At 39.8% G+C, this 23,224-nt stretch overlaps 2 protein-coding genes and 1 long non-coding RNA gene across 5 annotated transcripts; 1 reads left to right on the plus strand and 2 right to left on the minus strand.

Moving 5' to 3' along the window:
- Positions 1–373: 373 nt before the first annotated feature.
- Positions 374–6,971, minus strand: LOC130583941 (alpha-1-antitrypsin-like). Its single transcript, XM_057383627.1, has 5 exons — positions 6,547–6,971; positions 4,229–4,898; positions 2,427–2,697; positions 1,627–1,774; positions 374–645 (listed from the first exon to the last, which is right to left on the minus strand). Exons 2-5 carry the CDS (start codon positions 4,884–4,886, stop codon positions 454–456), a joined length of 1,269 nt encoding a protein of 422 aa, XP_057239610.1. The 5' UTR covers positions 4,887–4,898; positions 6,547–6,971; the 3' UTR covers positions 374–453.
- Positions 4,787–10,187, plus strand: LOC130583942 (uncharacterized). 3 transcript variants are annotated; one of them, XR_008966473.1, is made up of 3 exons: positions 4,787–5,193; positions 5,538–7,376; positions 7,470–10,187. It is a non-coding gene; the product is annotated as an uncharacterized LOC130583942 (long non-coding RNA). The 3 variants fall into 3 exon arrangements; XR_008966472.1 differs by having other exon boundaries at positions 5,538–5,848; positions 7,171–10,187; XR_008966471.1 differs by having other exon boundaries at positions 5,538–5,656; positions 5,786–10,187.
- A 3,377-nt stretch (positions 10,188–13,564) lies between these two features.
- On the minus strand, positions 13,565–21,978 carry LOC130583940 (alpha-1-antitrypsin-like). The gene is made up of 5 exons (XM_057383626.1): positions 21,896–21,978; positions 20,454–21,143; positions 19,740–20,010; positions 18,839–18,986; positions 13,565–18,118 (listed from the first exon to the last, which is right to left on the minus strand). The coding sequence occupies exons 2-5, from the start codon at positions 21,139–21,141 to the stop codon at positions 17,912–17,914; spliced, it is 1,314 nt and encodes a 437-aa protein (XP_057239609.1). The 5' UTR covers positions 21,142–21,143; positions 21,896–21,978; the 3' UTR covers positions 13,565–17,911.
- Positions 21,979–23,224: the final 1,246 nt, after the last annotated feature.

Raw genomic sequence — 23,224 nt, forward strand, 5'->3', positions numbered from 1 at the left:
GAGAAGAACTAAGGTATTTGTGAGTGGTCTGCATTTGTGTTTTAAATTTCCACATCAACCTTCGGCACCAGAGCCTGGAGAGAGCAGGCAGCAGCTGGAGAACCTCAGCACTTTGCTTCATTCCTACCCCCCAGTCAGGCATGGCCTCTTTGTTCACACTTTACTTACAGTGTTTTAAATTGAGTCTCTCATCTGGTTTTACCTTGCTTTTCAAAGATGGCACTGATCACTAAAAGGCTGATTTATTCTTCATAATTCACTAATAGTTGTATCTCAGTGGTTACTTTCTACGGAAAGATGGAGCAAAAACAGTGTTTCTACAAATGATCACACTCTTTCCTGACTTCTTTGGAAAAAGAAAATTGTTAGTAACTGTTGTGATATAATTTTAATCACAGTGGACAATAATTCCATAAAGTGCAATTCAAATCAGTAAGACCAGCCTCTGACCAATCATTTTTCAGTTGGGTTTACAATTTTCCCCATGAAAAGGATGGTCTGAGTATACTGATCAACAATCAACAGCAAAAATGGATGATTGAATTTAACGATGGGAGGAACAGAATGAGGAAGAAAATCTACGCTGCTGGCTGCTGCAGCCTCTGTGCCATTTTCATGAATCTTCAACAGGGCCTTGTGAGTAGCCTGCAACAAAACAAAGCAGGAATTAATGTATTTGGAAGATGTGGTGTGAAATTATTCAAATTAACACAAAGTTAATTCAACCACTGCTTTTCACAAAAAATGCCCATCAGCCAGGTACCAGGAAGAAGGGCACTACAGCCCATTATAGGTTTTGTAGCAGTTGTCTCAATAAGCAAATATTCTCTCATTCAGTGTTCCTCACCACAAATGCATCCAATGAAAACCTTAGCAACTGCACACCTTGTGGAATTAATTGAATGTAGAATAATCAAACAAATTCACAGGGAATGTCAGTTTCAAAGGGAAAGGAAATGGGGCTCCAGAACTGCTCCCTTGGTGTTCCTAACAGCACATGCATTACAGTTTAGTCAGGTAAAAATTCAACCTTAATACCAATATTTTTGTTAAATTGTTGTTGGACATTTTTAATATTTTTGTTTAACTAGCCCCAAAACGCTAGAACATTCTGCTATTTTCAGAATGGCTGTAACAATGCTAGCCTTTATTTTCACATTAGTTTCAGTAAATGGGATGCTTTCCTCAAGTCTGGTCCATTTTACATTGCTAGCACTCAGCAGAGCCTGTGATGGTAACAGCTGTTTTTAAATCTTTTGAAATTATAGAATGCACATTAGAAAAAAGTCACTTTTTCTGGTGGATATGCACAAGACATCCACAACACAGCTACCCATAGGCACTTCTTTTACCTGCAGAAAATATGCTGTGTTTAATTTCCTTGAAGTTTTAATTTAATTCCAATGTTTAATTACCCTTAACCTTTGCCTGTCAGACAAAAGACAATATCGTTTTCTCCAGATCTTGGAGAAGTCTGAGGAAGTTTAAAGGGACTTTATCAGCTAAATGTTCTATTTTAGAGTATCAGCCAGCTCTAGCAATACATAAACTATCACAGGTGAGCTTGGGATAAGGCAATTGGGTGTAACGGAATCCACAGTTTGTTGTTTCTGCTGACAAACTTACTTTTGAAACCTTCAAGTCAGGGTTTCCTGTGATTCCGGACAGATCAGCCCGATTAGAAAACACATCAGTTACACCCAGATTCATTAAGATCTTCTTTAAGTCATAGGTGCCTGAAATTGACAGTTTTGGAATATGCAATTCCATCCTCCTGTTAAATCAAAAGAAAATTATGGTTGTTATTGAAATCAGAGCATGCCTTGGACTGAAGAGTCCCAATCTGCTGGTGGTTTCTTCTGTGCTAAAATGTGTGCTTCTGTGCTAAATGAGCCTGGACTTTTCATCTAAAAAAGATGGCAAGAAGAGGAAGATGGGAAGATGCTGGTCTGGAGGGTAGGAATGTGTGGAAGAAGAAAGACATCAGCTCAGGTTTCTTGTATGATTCTGCAACACAGTCACTTGATGAGACAGAGCTGCCAGCACTTCTGGGACAAAGTATGCCTTCTATTTCTAAACTTCAAGGCTCTGCTTTTGGAATTCACATTCCCTCTAAAGGATGTGGCTGCTATGTCTTTAAATATTTTGCTTGAGATGAGGGGAAATGGAGACACTTAGTACCAACTAGGAAATGTAGGGGAGGGGGGAAAGAATTACATTTCCCACCTCACAGCTCTCTCATCACAAGGCAATGCTGATTTAATTTTTATTGAAAATATCAAATCATTTGTTCTGACCCTTTCTACTTATTACATTGCTTAAACCTCCCATCAAAAATACAAGATAGTAACTGTAAAACCTGACCAGAGCATTCAGACTTTGGATTCTAACTACCTTGAATTATCAAATCAAAATTCTGTATTTACCATCTTTGAAGAGATCTTTCCCATCTAGACACAGGGTTTTTTGTCAGGGCACGTTCCAACTGTTTCATTTTTCCTTTATTGGGCAGGATAAACAAAGCTGCAACGTCTCCCTTGTAAGGAATCTGCACAACCTTGCAAGACAGCTTCCTGTCAGAGAATGCTTTATAAAATCCATCTCGAGTCATCATCTCCACTTCAACTGAGGTCTTTGCATTCACGTGGAAATAGTCCTTGTGAGTCCCCTTAATATTGAAAGGATTTTCCCAGTAGGCTTAAAACCAAAAGAGAAAGAATGGAATTGAACATTTCTTTCAAACAGAATATATTAATACAGTTCAGACTAACGTACAATAAAGAAACCCATATCTGAAGGTTTTCACTCATACTTGAAGAGAAAAACTATTCCAAGTTCATTGAAGATCTTATTCTGTCATCTTTGCTGTACTGTGTTTCATAACAATTAAATATCCCAGGTTAAATTTTGTATGGACTTGTATAATATTTTTCTAAGTCAGATAAATTAAATGAAGTAAGTTAATCATACTACCTTAGGTTTTATTTGCAGCAAATGAAAACTGACCAGAATCCAGTGATTCAGTAATTTGCTGTTTTCAGAATATTGCTTGTAAAGCAATGCTTGCAGCTGATGTCTGCCTTTTAAAAGGTAATATGTTAAGCGCCTCACATGGTTTTAAAATGTTTCTTATCTTGTAGCACTAAGGAGAAGCTTACATGCTAGAAAAACACAAAGATTTGGACCTGAACATAAATTGCAGTACGGTGAATGAAATAAGGCCTCAGGAACTTTAGTCTTCAAAATGGTTCTCTCTTATTCAATTGAATTTTCTATCATATTTTATTTTGTATTAAATCAGGTCATTTACCAAGCAAAGAGACAAGGATTACAGCTTGCCTATCTGGAAGTTTTGGTTTTGGTTATTTTTTTGTTTGTTTGTTTGTTTTCTTAACGTTGAATAGAAATAGGCTAATTTGAAAAATAAATAATAGAATATAAACTCCACATGAATGTAATCATAAAGTATTCTGGTTACTTTGTAAGTTTAAGCCTTCATCTTGCCCTCCAGAAAGGAAATATACACTGGTATGGTACTCAGACTAGGGCTCCTGGGACTAGGGCACCTGAATTCAATTAATGATTTGAAATAAAACCTATTTTACTGAAATGTCATCCATTTCCAAATATTCCTTTCGGGGGGGGGGGGGGGGGGGGGGGTGTGTGTGAAATTCCATGTATGTCCTGCATGCTGCTACAAATGAACCTAACACCTAAGAAGAAGTTAATCATTTCCAAAGTCATGAGTTCAAATATCTGTTGGGATTTGTATAATGTGATGACAAGGTGTAGAAATTTGGACTCCAGCTCCAGAGGTACCTATCCATTTAATAGTCAGGGACTGTAAGTAAATTAAAGTTTTTGGCAAGTTTTGTTAAACATCATCTTTGGAATTTAGGTTTTTACTTTGCACATACAATGTAAAGACATTGTAACTTTTAGAATGATAAGTAGATGAAGTATGACTGGAAAATTTAACAATGCATGAACCTATTGTGCTCTTGCAATTCCCTGAACCTGAATATTGTAACTTAATGAATTTTATGCTTAGAAGACTAAATATATGCTAGTGAAATTTAGATGTGGAATAGGTTTCAAAATTGAGAACATTCAATTGTCTTTTTTCATCTAAAAACTTCCATTTAAAAATTGTTCTGAAATAACTTGGAGTACTTGTTTTAGTGCAGGTGAAACAGAYACTTCAGTAAAGAGCATCTATGTAACTTACCTTTGAAATAAATGTAGTTAACAATTACCATCAGAGTGTTTGGATCAAGGTCCTCAAGTATTTGGTTGATATTCCCATGGGTTTTATTCTTTACATAATCATTGATCTCTTTTTTAGCTTCAGTGGAATTCTGGAAGTTACTAGAAACAACTTTTCCTCTGTACAGATTTTTTACRTCCTTCAGAAATGTTTTCATTGGCTTCAGGTGTTTGTCCATGAACAGGGTGTTCCCCATGCTCAGCTGCACCTGGCTGCCAGGRCGGTTCAGCAAGAGGAGGAGATGACAAAAGCCATTGTGGATCTCCTCCTTCTGGATGCTGGTGAGGTTAAAGGCCAGCCCTTGCAGCACCTGAGCCTGGCTGGTGCCTCGAGAGCCCAGGGCCAGAAGGGCAAAGGCAGCAGAGATGCTGACTGGGGAAAAGAAAATGTTCTTGCCAGGTTCTTGGGTGTTTGCTTGCCTGTAAAACTGAAAGGCAAAGTCTGTGTTGCTGGGGACTATCCTTTGGCAGGACTCAAGAGGATCTCTCTCGTGGGAATGCTGCTCCTGGGGGTCAGTTGCCTTAGGCTGGTCAGTGTGGTGGTCAGTCTGGGTCAGGCTGTGGACACTGAGGTGAAGCATGGCCACCAACAAGCACAGTGGGAGGGTGGCCTTCATCATTCTTCACAGCTACTGCGTGGACAAAGAACAAAAGCTCTTGGATGCTGGAGGTCAGCTGTATTGACATCTGATCTTTTATTTCTGTCTGCTACTGCCTTCAAGTGGTAGTCACTGTTATCTCCTGACCTCCTCCTTTACTATGGAAGTGTTTTTTAAATCCTTGTTCTTCTGAGTTTACCTGTAATTCCTCTCCATTGCTGCCTACTTCAGTTCTGTTTTATTCCAGCTACAAAAATTCCTCGGTGGTGGGGAAAGAAAGACGCGAGTATTAAAGAAAATTAGGAATCCAAGGGAGAGAAGTGAAAAGGTGAGCTTTTTTTTTTTTTTTTTTTTTTTTTAAATGCCAAAGCAACACTTCAGAAGCATTGTGATTAATTATTTTATGTTTGTCTCTTAAGAACTCCTAGGGATATTATGCTATTGGGATTGAATGAGGCATAGGTTAAATGACACTGCTGCAATGCTCTATCAAAGAATGACACTGCAAGACTGCAGCATTCAAAAGTGCTACTTTCTCTTGTTCCTGACTGGTTTTAACATAGAAAGTGACTAATCATAGGGGCTGGTAAAACTTTTCTGCTTCAATACCTGCTTATATTTGAATATGTTTGTTTATTTTTAATGACCACTCATGTGTTACATGTCTTCCAGATGGGTTCCTTCTTGTGTGTATCCCACATCAGGTTATGGGAAGATGAGACCACTGGTGTGGACGTGGCCTCTCCTATCTTTCCAAACTTCTTATCATCAGGGAAGTGTCCTTTTGCAAGGTAAATATATGCCTAAGAGCATGAGAGCCAGAGTAGTGCTCAGCAGCAAGCCAGGGTGTCATCTTGGGCATTTGTAGTGTCTCTGATATTTTTTTTTCTTTCTTTGTTTACTGCTTTCTCTTTTACCAGTTAGACCGAGAACCTGCTGGGATGATTTGTGATGTCTAAGGTGCTTAACCTGCCAGAAAACAGGTAAGAGCTATTCCTATTAAAAAGATGGCACAAGTGACTAGAAAAACTCCAAATAGCCCTCACAGAGTGTCCTACTTGAAACAGATCAGCTTCAGGCAGAAGATTACAAGTTAGCTGCTCACCCCCCAAACAATGGTAAGAGGACCCAAAGACATGGGTTCAGCAGAGCAGATGAGATGATGTTTACTGGGATTTTCCCCACCCGAAGACAGCACTCTGACCAGTAAGATTTGGTTAAAAGGATCCAGCTTGTCTTTCTGCAGCTTTGCTCTGTGTGATCTGGGTAAACTGGAATTTACAGAGGACTTAGRCGTAGCAAAATCAGTTTGTGAATTCTGTCTGGACCATCTTTACTCATTCACTTCAGTTTTSGTTATCTAGTTGTAAGCTTTAGGGAAAATTAGTTATGAAAATAAAATTGACAGTTGAGAAGTCAGGATACTTATTGAAACAGATTTCTTCTAGATGTTTTTGAGCTATTTGGGATAAATATTCAGAACAGAGTCATACTCCGTGGAGCTGCTATAGTGAATCCCCCAAATTTGCTATTTGATATTTCTTGAAATTAAATTCAACTGTCATTTGAGTGCTTAGAAAGTAGGTTTTACCCTTGAAAGCAGATGTGTTTTATGACTCACTTAACTAAATATCATACAGCTGGCTCAAAATCATTAAGGTAAAGATAACTGGGTACTTACTTTACATTCAGAAGGCTCTTGCTCTCAGTGGGTTGTGCTGTTTCTTGCTGCTTTACTCGTACTGCTGTTTTCCTCTGTTAAACATTACATGGCTTCAGATACACATTACCTGGAAGCACAGTGCTGCATGCTGATGAAGAAAGTTTTCATGGACTTTGTGTCCACATCTCTTCACTCCAAAGAGAGAGCAAAGACCATAGGGCCCAGCTGGTCAGTAGAGTGTTACATCCCAAAGGATATGCAATCCTAAGCAAATATTTATTGGAAATTATATTTTGGTGGCAAGAGCAGTTACTCTGCTCTGTGTGCTATCTGAGATGGATATAACTGTTCATCTGGAGACACAATTTTGCCCAGCACTAAACTCTGTAAGGCCAGGGTGAGGGAGCTACAAGGAGCACTACTTGTCCTCAGCCATGCTACCCAGCTTACTGGGCTCCACTTATGTGTCAAAATCTTTTATTTCTGTGCAGCAGAAACCTCATTGGTCACTATTCAGAAGCCAATGAGTCCTGTTGGCCTCATAAATAAAGAGGGTGCCTCCTCCAGTCATGTAGGAATAGTGAATTTTAGCTGTATGACAATTAATTGAATGCTCTCCTCACAACCAATTTTTTCTTACAGATTCTTTCTGTATCTCTGTTAAGGACCACCTAATTTATCATAACCCGAAAAATACTTAATGTAGATTTTTGCAATTCCAAAAGCTGTATAAAGTATGAGCCATCACTGCAAGTGCCCAGAGACAATACTGAACAAATGCAACTGCTGTAATGTATATGAACAGCAACCTAGTCTCAAATACATCAAATAACAAATGATGGAAGAGAGTAAGGAGAGTAATCCAGATATATTAACCAGTAATAAATTGAGGCAGTGTCGAACAGTAAGTCTCATCCTTCTTATAAATATGTATTTCTCAGGAATCTTCCAAAGGAAGATAAATGCTGTGAAGCAGGTTTACCACCATTCATGAATGGATGAACTGTTCAGATTCATGGTTTGATGAGCCAGCCAGGAAAATGCCTGATTAGTCCCTCCATGCCTCTGGTGCTCTTTGCGGGACTTGGTCTGCTCAGCAAGGTGCAGCACAATCCCTGGATCCTGGAGARCCAAGGAGATGTGGGTGTAAACCAGTGTAAACACAGTTGTTGCCAATCCCCAGTTGTGCTGCTTTCAGATGTAATTCTTTACCTACTGGATCTAGGACCTTGGTCATGCAGATAGGTTACCGGGACKGTATTTACAGACAGCACTTTTTAAAAAATTTTCATCTTTTCCTTTTTTTAAATTTCAGAATGTGGCTTAACTCTGCATGCTTGCTTTAGAAATAGCCAAAGTTTGCTGTTAAATATTTTGATTTTGAATTTGTATTTTTTTCTTAGTAGAGTACCAATTRCTGCTGTCCCTTGGAGCACCTGTGAAGGTCAGGTGAGACTTGATGAAGCAGCCTGTTTTGTTTTTTTGCCAGCCACAAAAACCCTGCATTAAATTGAGTGAAGGTGTAGCTAGAATGCCCGATGGCACAAATGCAGTTCTTCAGGAAAAAAGAGAGAGGTGCTCATGTTGCTCCAAGACAGTCAAGATGTTGGTGGTTCTGGGCACTTCTTTAGTCATACACGTGAGCGGTGTTAAACATTTACACTTCTATTAAACATTGCATGGATCAGAAAAAAAACCCCTGTCTGAGGACACAGATAAATGCTGATGTAGCCATGCAGAGAAAGTAGAAGTCAGTGCTCTCAGGGCCAGCTGGCTCCAATGTTTGTTGTCCCCAAACATTCACAACAGCCATCTGCAAACACACTTAGAAGAGGGTAGGTCCATGGCTATGAGCAGCTGGACTATCCCATACACCTTCCTAGCTTATTGCCAGCTGGTGAAACAAGGGGTAAGACATCTCCTGAAGTGTGTTACGGCTTGCACTGGGGCTTTAGTGTTCTGATCATGCAGTTGGGGCCCCTGCTTCAACATGGCACTAAGAAAAGCAGAGCAGARGAGGTAGTTAACATGTAACTTGTTTTTTCTTCCCCCCACAAATGAACTTGGCAGCAGTTCAGAAATAGTCCTACATTCAAGGGCTTTCTTTGAGCCTTGGTTCAGTCACAACAGAGGAGGAACCCTGGGCACTGGACCCCRTCGTGCTGCTGCAGGGCCAGCTGAAGCAAAAGAGAGCAGGAAAGAGATGGTGCTGTAAAGCACCAAAGCAAGCATTGAGGCTAATTCTGGATTCCCTGCATGACTCTGAGGTGAACCAAAAYACGCCTCAGTACAGTGAGAAAACGGTGTCAGAGACACAAGCACAAATCTTTTTGCCATTCAACATTCCTCTGTATTAGTGAAATCTTGTTGAAAGTCAGCATGGATTGATTTTTGAAACGCTTTCAAAATCTGCTTCTCTTTGCTTCCATTATCCTCATGAGATGCCTTGAAGAAGAGGTTCATAATCCTACCAGGGAGGTCAGCAGAGGTTCTCCAAGCCAGCAGTTGGTCCACGCCAGGGCCTGCTTCTGGAGACAGTGTGTAAAGCATGCCTACACTACTACTTTGTTTTACACCTTAGTTCCTTCCKAAAAATGTGATTCATTCCTGCTGTTTTATTCCAAATGCTTCTTTTAAAAGCTACCTAGGTTTTTCATCAGCAAATACTCAGCTTCCCTTGCTGCAGCCCCAGCCATGCCCTACTGAATGCAATGCAAAGCATCACTCTATAGAAACATTTACTCAGGCTGTTACAAAACTCTCCTGTAATTTTGAGCACTCTGAAAGAAAAGTAATGGCACTGTCTGAAAGCAGCAAAATGTCAGCCTTGGCTGAGGATGGACCTGGGTGAAGTATTTGCAGAGTAGTCACAGCCACCCCTCTCCAGGCCTGTAACACCCTCACTGTAGAACACATATGTGCTATAGATGTGAAACCCTCTCTGTTGGCTGGCCCAAGGCTGTCTTCATGTCCTGTCCACAAAGACAGTACTTGCCTTTCCAAACTTCGCCATTGCTTACCCTGGCACCAGGCTCCAGCTGAGAGGATGCAGTGACAGTGGGGAGCTGGGGGTGGTGGCTCTGGGGCAGTAGCCACTGTTAGGTTGAAGAACTCACTTAAAGTTCAAGGCATACATGTTTGCAGTCAGATTTTCCTATTAATTTTTATTCTTGCAACAGGACTGAAAGGTCTGCCAACCCTGGCTTTCCAGCCAGCAGTGAAGGAAGATGGATGCATGGAAGGTAAGCCATGCTGTTTTGTTGAGGTTCACATAAGAATCTTTCCTGTATTTCTTTTCCCACAAATATTTTTCTTATCTTGTTATTCTTATTTCTCTGTTATCCCATTTGGCAAAACCCACATGCTCATTTATACTGTAGATAGAGATTAATTTCAGGATCTTGTTACCTTAATGAGTCTTTCATAATTTGCATAATTTGAGAGGTAAACATATCCATTTCAAACAATGATAATAGAAGCTACAGATGATGAATGGTGTTGTCAAGTTATCCAGGAGGAACATGGATTTATGATTSACATGCCAGTCAAACGTAATGTAGCAAGAGTTCAGTTTCTGACTGCCATTAAAATCATTACTTCAGGATAACGAATTTTGTATTTCATAATTTTAAAATGTGTTCAAGATTTTCTCTAATTTTCTTTTATCTATGTAAAAAGCTGTCTCAATTAGAGAAGTGCAGTGAGAAACACAGTTCAGGTGTAAAGAAATGTAGCAAAGTGATTGTCTTACTATTTTCATATTTCAAACTCTTGAAAATAATATTTCAACATTAAAGCCTCATGAAAAAAGAAAGAAAATCCCATTTTGTTGCATTCATTAAACTCTCAAAAGTTTCCTTTCTATGTATTGTATTTATTTATTCTGAGAAAAACTAGAATTTATGTATTAAATACACTCTTTTCTGTGTTGTATGGAAAGTGAACTTCTTAAACTAGAATGGCTGGAAACAGATTTCTAAATCTGTGTTTATGGACCAAACTAAAAATGTCTTAGTAATCAATCTGTACTTCATGAATATATTTGGCAGATATTTGAAAGAAACATTAAGGTGTTTGATATTATTTGCTGGCCAAGACGTGATTTTATCCAGGAGCCCTGCTGCTACTGAAAGAGTGTAATTTTAAAACTCTGACTTTGAAATCTCTAGTCATTGTCATGGAAAATTTGACCATGAAAAAGTTTTACTGGTCCTTAGTCCTTTAATTATATATATATATATTAGTAGTAATGATTAACTTACAAGAGACTCTAGAAACAGCAATGTAATATCTTATATAAGGCATGCAAACACAGGTTCTGGAGGCACTGAAACATCTCTCAGCAATTTGCTTTGTTTTTCTTGTTAGCACACTTGCTAAAGAAACATAATTTTGCTCTTAGCTCTAATACAAACACAGTTTGTGTGCAAGATCTTTCTGATCTGATGTATTGTATTCATACTTTCAAGAGCGACAATCATGTTGAGTTTTTTCATTGATATTAAAGAAAACTCCCCTCATGTTTTCACTTGGCTAGGGCTGATAGCATTGCTGACTTTGAGTAAGCATCACACAGCGGCTGTGCAATGAGCCGTGCCTAACAAAGCAATAAAGTTTAATTAGCCCAGCTTAATCTGACGGTGTGCTTTTGGCACACTGTCTGTTTGTACAGCTGGCTAGTGATGCATGCATGCATATCAAATAAAGATCGCTCCTTGAAATTTTTCTGTGCTTCTAGTATTGTGTAGTTGAATTTCAAGCTCTCTTCTCCTGTAGACTCTGCTTCCCTCTGTATMGTTTAAAAACAGGTCTCAGTGAAGAAGATTAACATGTTCCTCAGTTTGAGTTTTGGTAGAGGCTGATTTCAAGCTAAATGTTGGCAATGCCTATACAAATTTCATCTTCTTCTTGTTTAATCTTTTAATCATGGCAACGGTTTAGATCACACAAGAAACCAAAATCTGTGCAGCCAAGCCTCTTACCCGTAATATCTCCCACATGTAAAATTGTTTCAGGGTACAAAAGCTCTGAGTACAGCACACAGGCTGCTTAAGGCAGCATAAGGTCTGCACAGAAATAGTAGCAGATTAAAGTTTRTATCATCTTCCTTTGTACTTTAAAAATATGATTTATAATTTTTTTCACATGTTCATCATGCCTTACATGGATTTGCAAATTCAAAACTCTGAGCCAAGGTTTCATCAGTTCTTTTTGCTGCAGACAGTTTAACCTACAGCTGTATCCAATGATAACCACTGAATGATGAGAAGAAAAGAACTGCATCTACATTCAGCAGCCCAAGCTAGTGCTGCCTCTGTCTGCTTCCCAGCAAAATTCAGCAGCTCTTTGTGAATGCCCTGCAAAAAAAGTGGGCAAATTTCATAGGAACAGAGGTTGAACAGTAAAAACATAAAGAAGGGTTGCTTCAGTGGCTCCCTGGAGTGATTTCATCTGAGGAAACCCAGCCCAGGGACAGGAAACAGATCTACCTACTAGAGAGCAGGGAACTGGAAATGCTAGAAAGGGGCTCTGAAAAAGCAGGAGAGAGATGTTCTGTGCTTCTCTAACAAAATACATGCATGTTCTTAGTAATAAAATTTTCAACTTCTGTCCATCGGTGTTGTCCAATGTTTTCTTGAAGCAAACTTCTAATCAATATGGCATAGAAGTGTTAAAACTTGACGATTATAATCAGACATTAAAACATATTTCTAAAACTCTATGTAAAATATTTTACTGTTCAGGAAAGCAGAGTTAACATAACAAGTGTCCCAGTGTGTTTGCCCCATAAGTTTTCTGCCCGTGCAACAGAATCTTAAAATCAAAATCTAGGTTGGAAGAAGCTCCCAGAGGCCATCTAGTCCAGCCCTTTACTSAAAACATCAGGTTTCTCAGGTACATGTCTCCAAGCAGAGGTATTTTACAACCTCTCTGGGCCATGTTTTCCAGTACTTAACCACTGCTTGGTAAAAAAAATGCTCCTTATTAGAATTTTCTAAATTTAAACTGTTCACTGATCTTCTCTTTAGCATGATGAAAATTCCCCCCCCCCCCCCAGCACTGAAAGGCATCGATATTTGTTACAGAGGTTAATTTTATGCTATTTCAGATCGATGAACTCAAAGACTAGAGTGAAAGTAATGAGGGAAAAAAGGGGCTTTAATTAATGTCTTTAGAAACTACTTCAAAGAAAGACTAGAACACGCAAAAAATCCACAGAGTGTAAAAATAATTCCTCATTTTTGCCCACAGAAATGAGACATAAGACTTAGGTCTCAGTGGTCAGTTCAGTGCTGCCAGACTCCATGAATACTGAAGTGTTTGAGAGGCTGTTTTTCCCCTTAAACTTCTCTTGACCTTTCATCATCTTCCCCCACCCAAATTCCATCTTCATCCAAAGCACACACATCACATCCAGTTGGAGTTCCTTGGAAAAAAAAATGGAGCTGGATTTCTTGGGGGATCAAGGGAAGAACATTTTGAGAATCAATGTCAGTAAGAAAGAAACTAGATAAACATAGATTTTGCTTTTAAATATAGAAGTAGRGGATATATCTGACTTTTCTTACTACATCTGAACTAGCTTGCTCCTATAATTTTTGAGGTGTTGAATTAAATTAAGATGTATATATGTGGTGTCTAAATCTGTACAGCAATACAAGTACAGAAATAATACTTCTTTTAAAGACACAAGAATTAAAAGTGTGTGTTTACCCTAACTGTTTTTTTATCTCTTCTTTTTCTCCATTTCTTTTTAGTAGAGTGAATTATTTCTTTAAGGAACTTSCATGTTATACTATCCAAAAACTGGCCAAAAACTGAGTCATCTCATATTGGAATAGGTCCGAGTTTCATATGTGATTCATAGCACTGTACCGAACGAGTTGGAGCCTGAACTAAAACTATATTTAACGCTCCTACCATAGCAGATGTGCAAAATCAAAAAGAGAGAGGTAGCCATCTCCTCACTAAGCTTGTCAGGGAGCAGTCTCTGAGCAGACAATGGGATGGAAATTGCTGGCAGAACAGATATCAATGTTTCAGGAAAGAAACTGCCGCAGTGTGCAGTGCTCTAAAAATGCTACATGGCTTGGTGCAGGGAGAGCCCCTTGTACTCCCAGAATAAGGAGGAAGGAGCAAGAAGTGTTTGTGTCACATCAGCTGCCAGCTCCTACATGYGACCTTGCTGTGAGGAAAAAAGTTCAGAAAGTCGGTGCCAAAGGCTCAAGGACATGTGAGAGACAGAAACTTTGAGCCTTATAGATGCTCTGAAGTGCATAAAAGACTGTGCAAATGAAGTGTCACAAAATGATACTGGAGYGCAATATTAACACAAGGGCAGAACRTTTATTCTGAGTGTTTCCAAGCTGTAAAACCTTGAGGGCCCTATGTGGCCAGCATGTGACATCCAGGCAAACTTGGAACTCCAAGCAAAGAAGCAGCAGTGCAGTTGTACGTGTGTGGGTCTGAGCCTGTGCCCTGTGACAAAACATCTAACTGGTAGATGTGAAAAGTTCAGCATTAAATCTTCTCTTTAACAATAATTTCCTTTTATCTCTTCCCACTGACATAYTTTTTTGGCTTATTTATGCCAAAAACTTCCCTTTCTGCTAATTAAGTTACAGCCAAGGCAGAGAAGGACTCAGAGTCTACATTGCAGGGTGGTCTGCCCGCGCAGCGGAGCTCATCAGCCCCAGTGTCCCATCAGGCTGCCCTTGCTTTCCTCCTTTCCTGTCACAGCAGATGCAAGAGGCGCCTCAGCATCAGGCCCTGCCTCTCACAGCACAACACAGCTGTCTCAGTAATCCCCCTCTTCCTCAGTAAAACTCCCTGTGACCTCTGCTATTTATTGGGGAAAGAACAGTGCTCTTCAAGGCATGTTCCTTCACAGAACCTCCAAGAATATTTCTGTTTTCTTACCATTTCACAAGAACAGCTGTTTTGCCAGTCATTCTTTTGCAGAGAGGAGCTGCCCTTTATCACTGCCATCAAATCCATCCTTAAGAAACTGAACCATGAGTAACAGACAATATGAGCTTGTCGCRTCTCATATTCACACCACTTGCAAGATGCCCCCCTAGTCAAGGTGTCCTCCCTGCCTTTTCTTTTATTGCTTGCACTTCAGACAGCATAAGGCAACTGAATGAGAATGTAAAAACCATCCTGGAGGCTGTAAATCATCTTCTGAGGAAGATTACTTCATTTTTGTCTTTATTAAATGCAGGCAGCTGTTGGCTTAAGTTCTTTCAAAGGTATTGTGACAAATGCCCAAGATGTATTTTTCAATTAACACATAACAAACACTTGTGGGTCCATTTAAAYTGGAGAAATCTCATAGGCAATGTCAAAGTCAGCTACTCAGTGGGAATGAGAGATCTGGAAAATGGTTTGGAGAGCCAACAGCCTCAGCTAGAAAATGCTTTGCTACTCAAAATTGCCTCTGGTTTTCTTCCAGTGTTTGTTGAACGTCACATGATTTGTAGGTAACAGTTAAACCTATCTCCACCATAGGTTAGCCTGGGTTTCTGAGCTCCTCATTTATGTTTTCAGTCTCTATTTCACTTCTAGTTCCTAAATACRACAACAAATACAGTTTATTGCTCTTTCCACACTGGTTGTTTTCCTTTTCTCTTTATTTCGGAGAGCTGCTCAATATGTGCTGTTCCAAAGCTTCTGTTGTGTTGGCAATTCTTCTTCTGTGGCAATTCTTCTGTGGCAATTCTTCTGTGGCAATTCTTGTTCTGGCTCCACCAAACTTTACAGAGGGCTGGTTCCAACCACAGGATCCCAGATTTCCCTCAGGGACCACACAGGGGGTGCTGAGGCTGCAGCTCCTGCGTGCTCTGGTTGCACTCCCACATCACACCTGCGTGTAGACACCAGTGCAGGCTGCATTGGAAGATGTCCTTTGCACTTTGTCCCTCATGTGGCTCTTCACACCAGCTCCATCCTCCAGCAGTGTCCCTGCATTGATGTGGCCCATCAGAGTGTTTGCATGCAGCAGCAGCAGCAACTCTCRACTAGCCAGGATGAAAGTGATTCCTTGGTTACACTGAGGTTTCTTGGTCACAAAACTCACAGTCAGAGAGACAACCAAGAAACAAAAATCCATGAAAGAAGAAGCAAAAAAGAAGCAGCTTGAAAGAACTAACACTGTGTCCTGAGTAAACCATGATTGTGACTGCAATAGATTTGTGACAACCTTAATACTGACAGTTTGTTTGGGGTTTCTTTGGGGGGGTGGTGGGGAAGGTGATGGGTTTTCCCTCTGTGCTTRTTCTTTACTACACAAATCTGCTGCCCATTTGCAGTGAGGGTCATGCCCTATTTAGAGTCAAAATAGAAGGAAAATCAAGGCAAGATGTGTATGGTTCCTACACCCTCAGGAAAATGATTCCTTAGCATCATATTTTCTGGTCATGCAGTTTTTAAATCAGCTTCATTGTTTKTCTATCCACTTTCAAATGAGTTAAGCAGCAAAGTTACTTCTCCAAGTGAGATGTGGCTGGCAAAATAGCATTTAGATTTTTTTTTTCCTGCTAACAGAGACTATTGATCTGAGGTCCGKGAGGAACATCAAACATGGTCTCTTGATATTTGGCTACACAATTATTTTTCATTGCAGAGTTGGACTTTGACAGTTCATCCTGAGTTAGCCCTGAGGTTTGGCAAGAACTTTTAAATGATCTCCTCTAGAATCWGCTTATCTGTATTACACCAAAACCAAGTCCTTATACGTTCAGAGGCATGAAGCCAGCTATTTGTTACTAAATATGAAACTTACTAAATACAGTTATGAGTAAGAGACTWTTGTCATTGGTTTATGTGATTTTGAGGAGGATTTGAAAGTAAATATCAAGYATTACCTGTCTGCAGATGGACACGGAAATTTTTTTCTGCTCCTTATTGGTATTCTTACAGCTACAATTTGCTCATATTGATGACATTGATTTAATGTGAAAGAAAGTAAAGACCCCCAAACCAARTATAGAATTGTGTTTTAGAAATATTCACCACAGTTTTTAAGTTATRTTTTTCTTAGACATCTTAAGAAACTAAGGTCTGAAATGTTGTCATTTATATTTTTTTCTTACCAGTTTGTGATATTCTGTAACAAAATATTGAATCAATCTATAATTTACATGTTTTTCATTGGTTTTCTATGTTTTAATAATATATGCTGAAGACATTGGTTTAAAAATTAAAGCAAAAAATAATAAAATACTTTAAATATTTGCTGCTTTCTGTTTCTTTCCTTTCATAACCATGTAGCTATCTAGAGTAAGTTGGATTMAAGAAACCTCAAGTTAAGAAAAGWTAAAAATATCAATTCCCAGTCTGTTTTTACTCTATAACAGTAATCCACTGCTAACATTTAGAACAGTGACTCCTAAAATATTTTCTACATTTTTTATGTGTGTTTATGATAGCTTCAAGCAAGTTAACAGTCCCAAGGAAAGCTCTGCTGTTTCTACTGAGGAAATACAAACTTTCTGGAGCTGTAATTTTTGGTTCCTCCATTTTTCTACCAYTATGTGTCATGTCTAGCTGAAAAGTGAATACTTAAGGCAGAATCAGTAAAAATGAGAAATTACAATGACAACAAATCCATGAAAAGGAAGCTGGTGCTATGCCATGGGCTACTCCACCAGGCTTTTATCTCGAGGCATTAGAAACAATAGTTATATTAATAGGATAAACCAGAAATTTTTATCTGCTATGGGTTCCTTTCTTAGTAGAATTAACAGTAGAATTTGCTGTAAAGCAAAAGCAGTCTCCTTGTCTCCATGAGAAGGGCTTCCACTGAGGAGGAGGCAGAGGAAGGCAAGCTAAAAYTGCTGCATTCATCAACCCTTTACATTGGGTGTGTCCTCCAGTGTCCCAGTCATTGATCCCGCAGTTTCATGCCATACTTGGTTACAAAACTTACAGAAATTAATGAAAATTCGCTCCAATATTAAAGGAATTTGCATCTAAGGGTAGTCATGAAAGTGAATTAAACAGATAGGCTTCACACCTTGTGCCTCCTTTTCCCTGTTTCTCTTCTCAAATGCACACCCTGTGACTGTACAGCAATACCTACATCACTGGAGACTTTGAACCAACTGAATACCCCAAGGGAACACGTCACAAAGGGATTCCTACAAAACCAGTGAAAAGGGAACTGTCTTTCATTAACACTACCTGCCATTCTCAGCTGTAGGCTGTGGGAAWTCCCAGTGACTTTTGGACAAGGAAAAAATACCGTTTGTGTTTTAAGGAATTAATAACGTTTCTAAGGGTAATGGATGAAAAAATGAGCACTAGCACACGGTGTTATGCACACATGAGTGTCTCACTGGGTCACAGGAGTCWAGCCAGTGATGTGCTGGAGTCTCGTCAATCAGTCATTTTTCCGAGGGTTGACGACTTTCCCGATGAAGAGGACGGTGYGGGTGAATTTATCCAGAATCAGCAGGAGGAAGGGCCTGTTGAATCTGACTCGAGGCGGGCGAGGAACATCACCAGATCTCCAGGTAATTTCCTTCACTGTGGCCCCGGCTGCCTCCGTGCCATTCTCATGGACATTCAACATGGCTCTGTGGATCACCTTTGAGGAACAAAGCAAAACAGCTTCCAGCTGACAATCCAGCAAGAGGAGAGCAGCCTGCCACCCTCCTCACTTTGGCCAGCCAGAGGTAGCCCTGCCTGGATGAGATTGAGCAGCTGCAGCCTCTGGGATGGTCATCACCAGTCACTCCCGTTCCCACCGCACCAACAGCCATCACACTGCTCAAGCCATCCTCCTGCACTGCTTGTGCAGAGAGCAACCCTCAAGCTGCAGGCAGCCAAAGAGCATTCAAGATGACTGATGACAAGAAACTCTGGAAGCAAAGAAACCTGGTAATTTAGCCTAGACTCAATTTTGTCTTTGGCAGCTTCATGTATTWTTGTGAATTTACCCTGTCATCTTGCTGAAAAAAATAACTTTTTGAGAACACTAAAAGGGCAGGAATAACAGCCTTTTGCCCTCTGTAGGAGGAATTGGAGGAAATTTTACCAAAGCTAATGATAATTACGTTTAGTAGCCAAAAGAACATTTAATTATATGTATGTCCTCYTCCTCATCCTCCAACCATGCCTTTCTAACCCCTTGTAAGCATGTTTGGCTTCAGGTTTATGAAAGAGAGGGCTTCCTTTGCCTCCAGATGGGCAGCTATGGATGATGGAGTGATGCTTCAGAGAGACTGGGATAAGCGTTTCATGGGATATTAATGTCGGGGTCCTGGGAATAGGCAAATCCTGTGGTTGCTTTCACATGCTGACTTACTTTTGAAACTCTCAGTCCAGGCTCCTCAGTAAACCCTGACAGATCGGCTTGCTCAGTAAACAGATCGACCATACCCATTTGTTTGACTATCTCTTTCACATCATAGGTACCAGAAATAGAAAATTTTGGAATGTGCAGATGTATTTTTCTGTAACAAACAACACAAATAGGAACAAATCATCACCTAGGAAACACTCTTCAATGGCTTCAGTATATTGACGCTTCACATTTGTTTTTCCAAACACTTACAGTCTTCTCTCAGGATTAAGATAGCACTTCTGGCCACGTTAGCTACTTAATGTGGAGAGTTGGAGCAGAGTAAGCCTGTGTTATCCCCTGMCTCTGCAGTGGGGTTCAAGGAGTGGGGTGGAAGACACAGCTATACCAGCTCAGTGGCAAAGAGAGCTACTACTGCCAGGCAGGAGGGCTTTTTTGAAAGATCCTAGCTAGCTGTGCTAAGGCTGCTCAAATATATGACAGGGCCTAGGTCACCACAGAAATAGCTGCAGTGATAGTGARTTGATCCACTTTTCCAAGCCCTAACACCCAATAGCTACGAACATTGCCCTCAATACCCTAACACCCAACAGCTACTCCATTGTCATTTCCCAACGCTCATTTGAACCAAGAGTCTGTTGACTTCATCATGGTGCTAAATAACTTTTGGCTGAACCAGGAACTTAACCCAAGATGAATYCCAAGTTCAATCACTCACTTGTTCACTAGCCACAGCTCTTTTTGTTTTTYGTTTTCCATATAAGAAAAGGGAAGTCCAGTGCAGAGGGACCATTAAATGTACAGAGTTCAGTTAAATAACCTGGCCTTTACTGTTCTGTCTTGGTGAGATAAACACTAATGATCTGTAACATGKTTATCTCTCACCTTAGCAAAAAAAGCTTACCTTTCTTGGAGGGACTTTTCCCACTTAGATATAGTCCTTTTCAAGAGAGCATCTTCCACCTGCTTCATCTTCCCTTCGTCAGGCAAAACAAATAATGCAGCAACATCTCCACTGTAAGGTATCTGAACCAGCCAACAGGACAGTGCTTCATCAAAGTAATTTCTGTAGTAACCCTTTCGATACATCATGTCAACTTTTACAGGTGTTTTCTCATCCACAAAAAAATCCTCCTGGTTTGTCAGTAATGTACTGAAAGGTTTCTCCCAATGGGCTTATGAGAAAAAGAAAATTTATTCAGTGAAATACAAAGAGGAATGGTCACAATGAATAAAACAGGACCTATTCCCACAGCCTTCCTTTAGAGCAAATAATATTTTCATGTTATTTCATCTTCAGGTGTTACAATATCATATCTTTTTTTTGTTTTTGCTACCTAAAGACAATTACAGGCAGATAATATTGAAAGCACTGACTCACTACAGCATGAGTCTATAATCTCATTAAAGAATTTACCAAACTCAAGAAAGATATTTGTTTTAAAATTTCACTAAACCAGGTGAGRACATATTTTTACTGGAAAAAAATATACATAGGTTTATAGCAATAGCTTCCAGATCCTGAACATGATTTCCTCCCTTTAAAATATTTAAACTACATTTTTTCACTTTTCATTCTCTGTAATAATCATTAGCTTTGCACTCTTTGACATCTTACCTTTAAAGAAGACATAGTTAACAAGAACCATTGCAGTGAGAGGATCAAGATTTTCCACTAGCTTAACAATTTTCCCATTTGTCTTTTCCTCAATATAACTGTTGATCTGATTCTCAGCACCAACAGAGTTGTTAAAGTCAGTAGAGAAGACATCAGATTCATAAAAGCTTTTGGCATCATCCAAGAACTTCTTTAGTGGTTTTAATGTCTCTTCTATGAAAAGGGCACTGCCCATGCTTAGCTGGAACTCACTGTCTGAACGGTTCAGCATGTGAAGGAGTTGGCAAAAACCTTCATGTATCTCCTGCTCCTGAGTCTTTTTCAGGTTAAAGGCAAGCCCTTCCAGAATCTGTGTCAGCGTCACAGCCTTGGCACCAAGTGCCAGCATTGCAAAGGAAGCAGAGATGCTTATGGGTGAAAAGAAAATATTTTTGTCCGTTGCTTCGGATGTGACCAGCTTGTAAAAGGAAAATGCAAAGTCAGCATTGCTGAAAACAAGTTTGAGAAAGGTTTTGTTCTTCAGTGGAGAAGCTCCTTCCCACTGAGAGCTATGTCCTGGATAATATGTCCCTTTAACATCATCCTGCCTATTRTGGTAGCGAGGATGCTGATGGCACAGGGCAGCAGTGTACAAAAYAGCCAGCAATAAATGCAAGGAGAAAGTGRGCTTCATTTTCCTTTCAGCCATTTCTGGAAAAAAAAAATAGATATACAAAATATGTAATGGAAATCAATTTGTTCATAGTGTGTCCTCCAGTGAAGAAAAACCCTGCTCTCAGAACACACATGTTCTCCAAAGTCCCACACAGTTATAATTCACATTTCTGTTGTATGTCAGTGTTCTCTGGAAAAAAATATGCCTCCTGATTCATTATTTCTACATATATAGTCTAGTTCTCTTTCAAAAGAGGTAACTTCAAACTTTTAAAAGTTTATGAACTTTAGTATTAGCATATTCTTTTAAAACTTATAAATAACTGGAAGTTTATGACCTTTTCCCCAGAGTGACTGGTATAAGTTGGTTTTGTACTCTGTACTGCAGGATGGTTACTGCAGCTCTATTAGCCTTCTTCAATTCATCAAATACTTAGAGAATTAAATCTGTATTAAACAAAAATGTAATATAAATATATATMATACAATTTAGAACCAAAATTAATAAATACTCCTACAGTTTCTTCAAAGATGAAAGACAACACTACTGGACTTTTTGGTAAAAGAGTGTATAGGCATTTCTATTTTTTCCAAACCAAGTTGTTACTTAATTATGCGAAGAACTTCCTTTACTATCAGTCCTTTCCAGCTTTTGAAATGTTTTGACTTTTCTCATAACAGGTATATTCCCTTGTTTACATGTACAAAGACACCAGTCTAAGACAGCAACATAACCCCCCAAAATGAAGTAATGAAACAATCCAAGGGAAAACTGGAAGGGTACTTACAGTGCTACAGTCTGGTCTTGTCCGTTCCTTCTTCTCTTCAATACCATTAAACAGAGTTAAGCAGAGCACCCTGTTAATCATTAATTAGTTCAAATAAAAATTCCAGTGAGGATGCACCACCAGCAGTGRCATTGGGTATTTTGGACAATTTGTCCAACTCAGGCACACTCTAACCATGCTGGGTGATGGGACTACAGACAAAAAGAAAAGGAGCAGAGACTGAATCTCTGGTTGCTTCCATGCTTGTGGAGTGACAGGAGGAACCTGCTGCTGTGAGTGTCTGGCAGGAGAGCCAGAGCCTTGCCCTTCATGGCTGGAGYTGAAAGCTGCGACTCGATGTGAGGGGCAGCCCTGGGCTGGGTCTGTCTGAGCCAGCACCACTCACACGGGATCCCTGCTGGAATGATCTTCRCTCCATCCTGGGGGCACAGCCAGAGCCATAACCTCTCCGGCAGGATTTCAAAACAGGGTTTGGATTCAGAAAGTCCTTCTGCCTCACTTCCTCAGTCACAGCCTTTGACACTATGTTAAATGGTTTTGGGGATTTTCTTACACCAGGCAGACTGTGTGATTGGTGAACAGTCTCTAAGTTTTTTAGGAGAACAACATGTGCATTACCACAGTGAAACATTTGAAATCAATACTGTKGTTTACTCATTGCTGTTGGCCATCACTGTGACTGAGTACCTGGGGAGTGGGGGAAGAGTTTTCACCTGGCTTTTTAGAAAATATACAACCCATCACTGCTAAGAAGCAGCACTGACTGCAAAGAGAAACATATGGTCAATGAATATTTTGTTTCCTCAGGTTAATGTATCATATGCCACTGAAATGGACACCAGGAGGACACAGAAGAGGCTGCCAATTCATCTTTCATCCAGTGATACAGAATACATGCTGGCATCACTGGATGATACTCAGGGTTGAAAATAATGTCTGAGCAAATCACTGAAGGAGAAACTAAGGCAAAAAATGAACTTTTTTAGACAGATCTGGCTGCCCACAGCCCTCTCTGCAAGCTCCCAAGCATTTGGTTTCTGAACAGGAGCCCCAGCTTGTACCAGATGTTGAAATGCCTGACATGAGGTGTTCAACACCTATGAATGAGAGCACACTGGTGGGGAGCTGCACTTCAGAAGCTGAAGGTRAAGCAGGAAAGGAAATTGCACTTTATTCTTCTCAATCTCAAACCAAGGCTCTTGTCCTGTGTTTGTCTTATATGGCTGCATTATCAAGCAGCAAAACAGGGCAGAGTATACCCTTTCCATTTTGAATTTAGCAGTGCCAATCTTCTGCTTACTAACCTAGGGGCTGAAACAACAGATGTTT

Source organism: Malurus melanocephalus, unplaced genomic scaffold, assembly GCF_030028575.1.
Source record: "Malurus melanocephalus ecotype Western Australia unplaced genomic scaffold, MMel_1.1 scaffold_646, whole genome shotgun sequence".
Lineage (NCBI taxonomy): Eukaryota > Metazoa > Chordata > Aves > Passeriformes > Maluridae > Malurus > Malurus melanocephalus.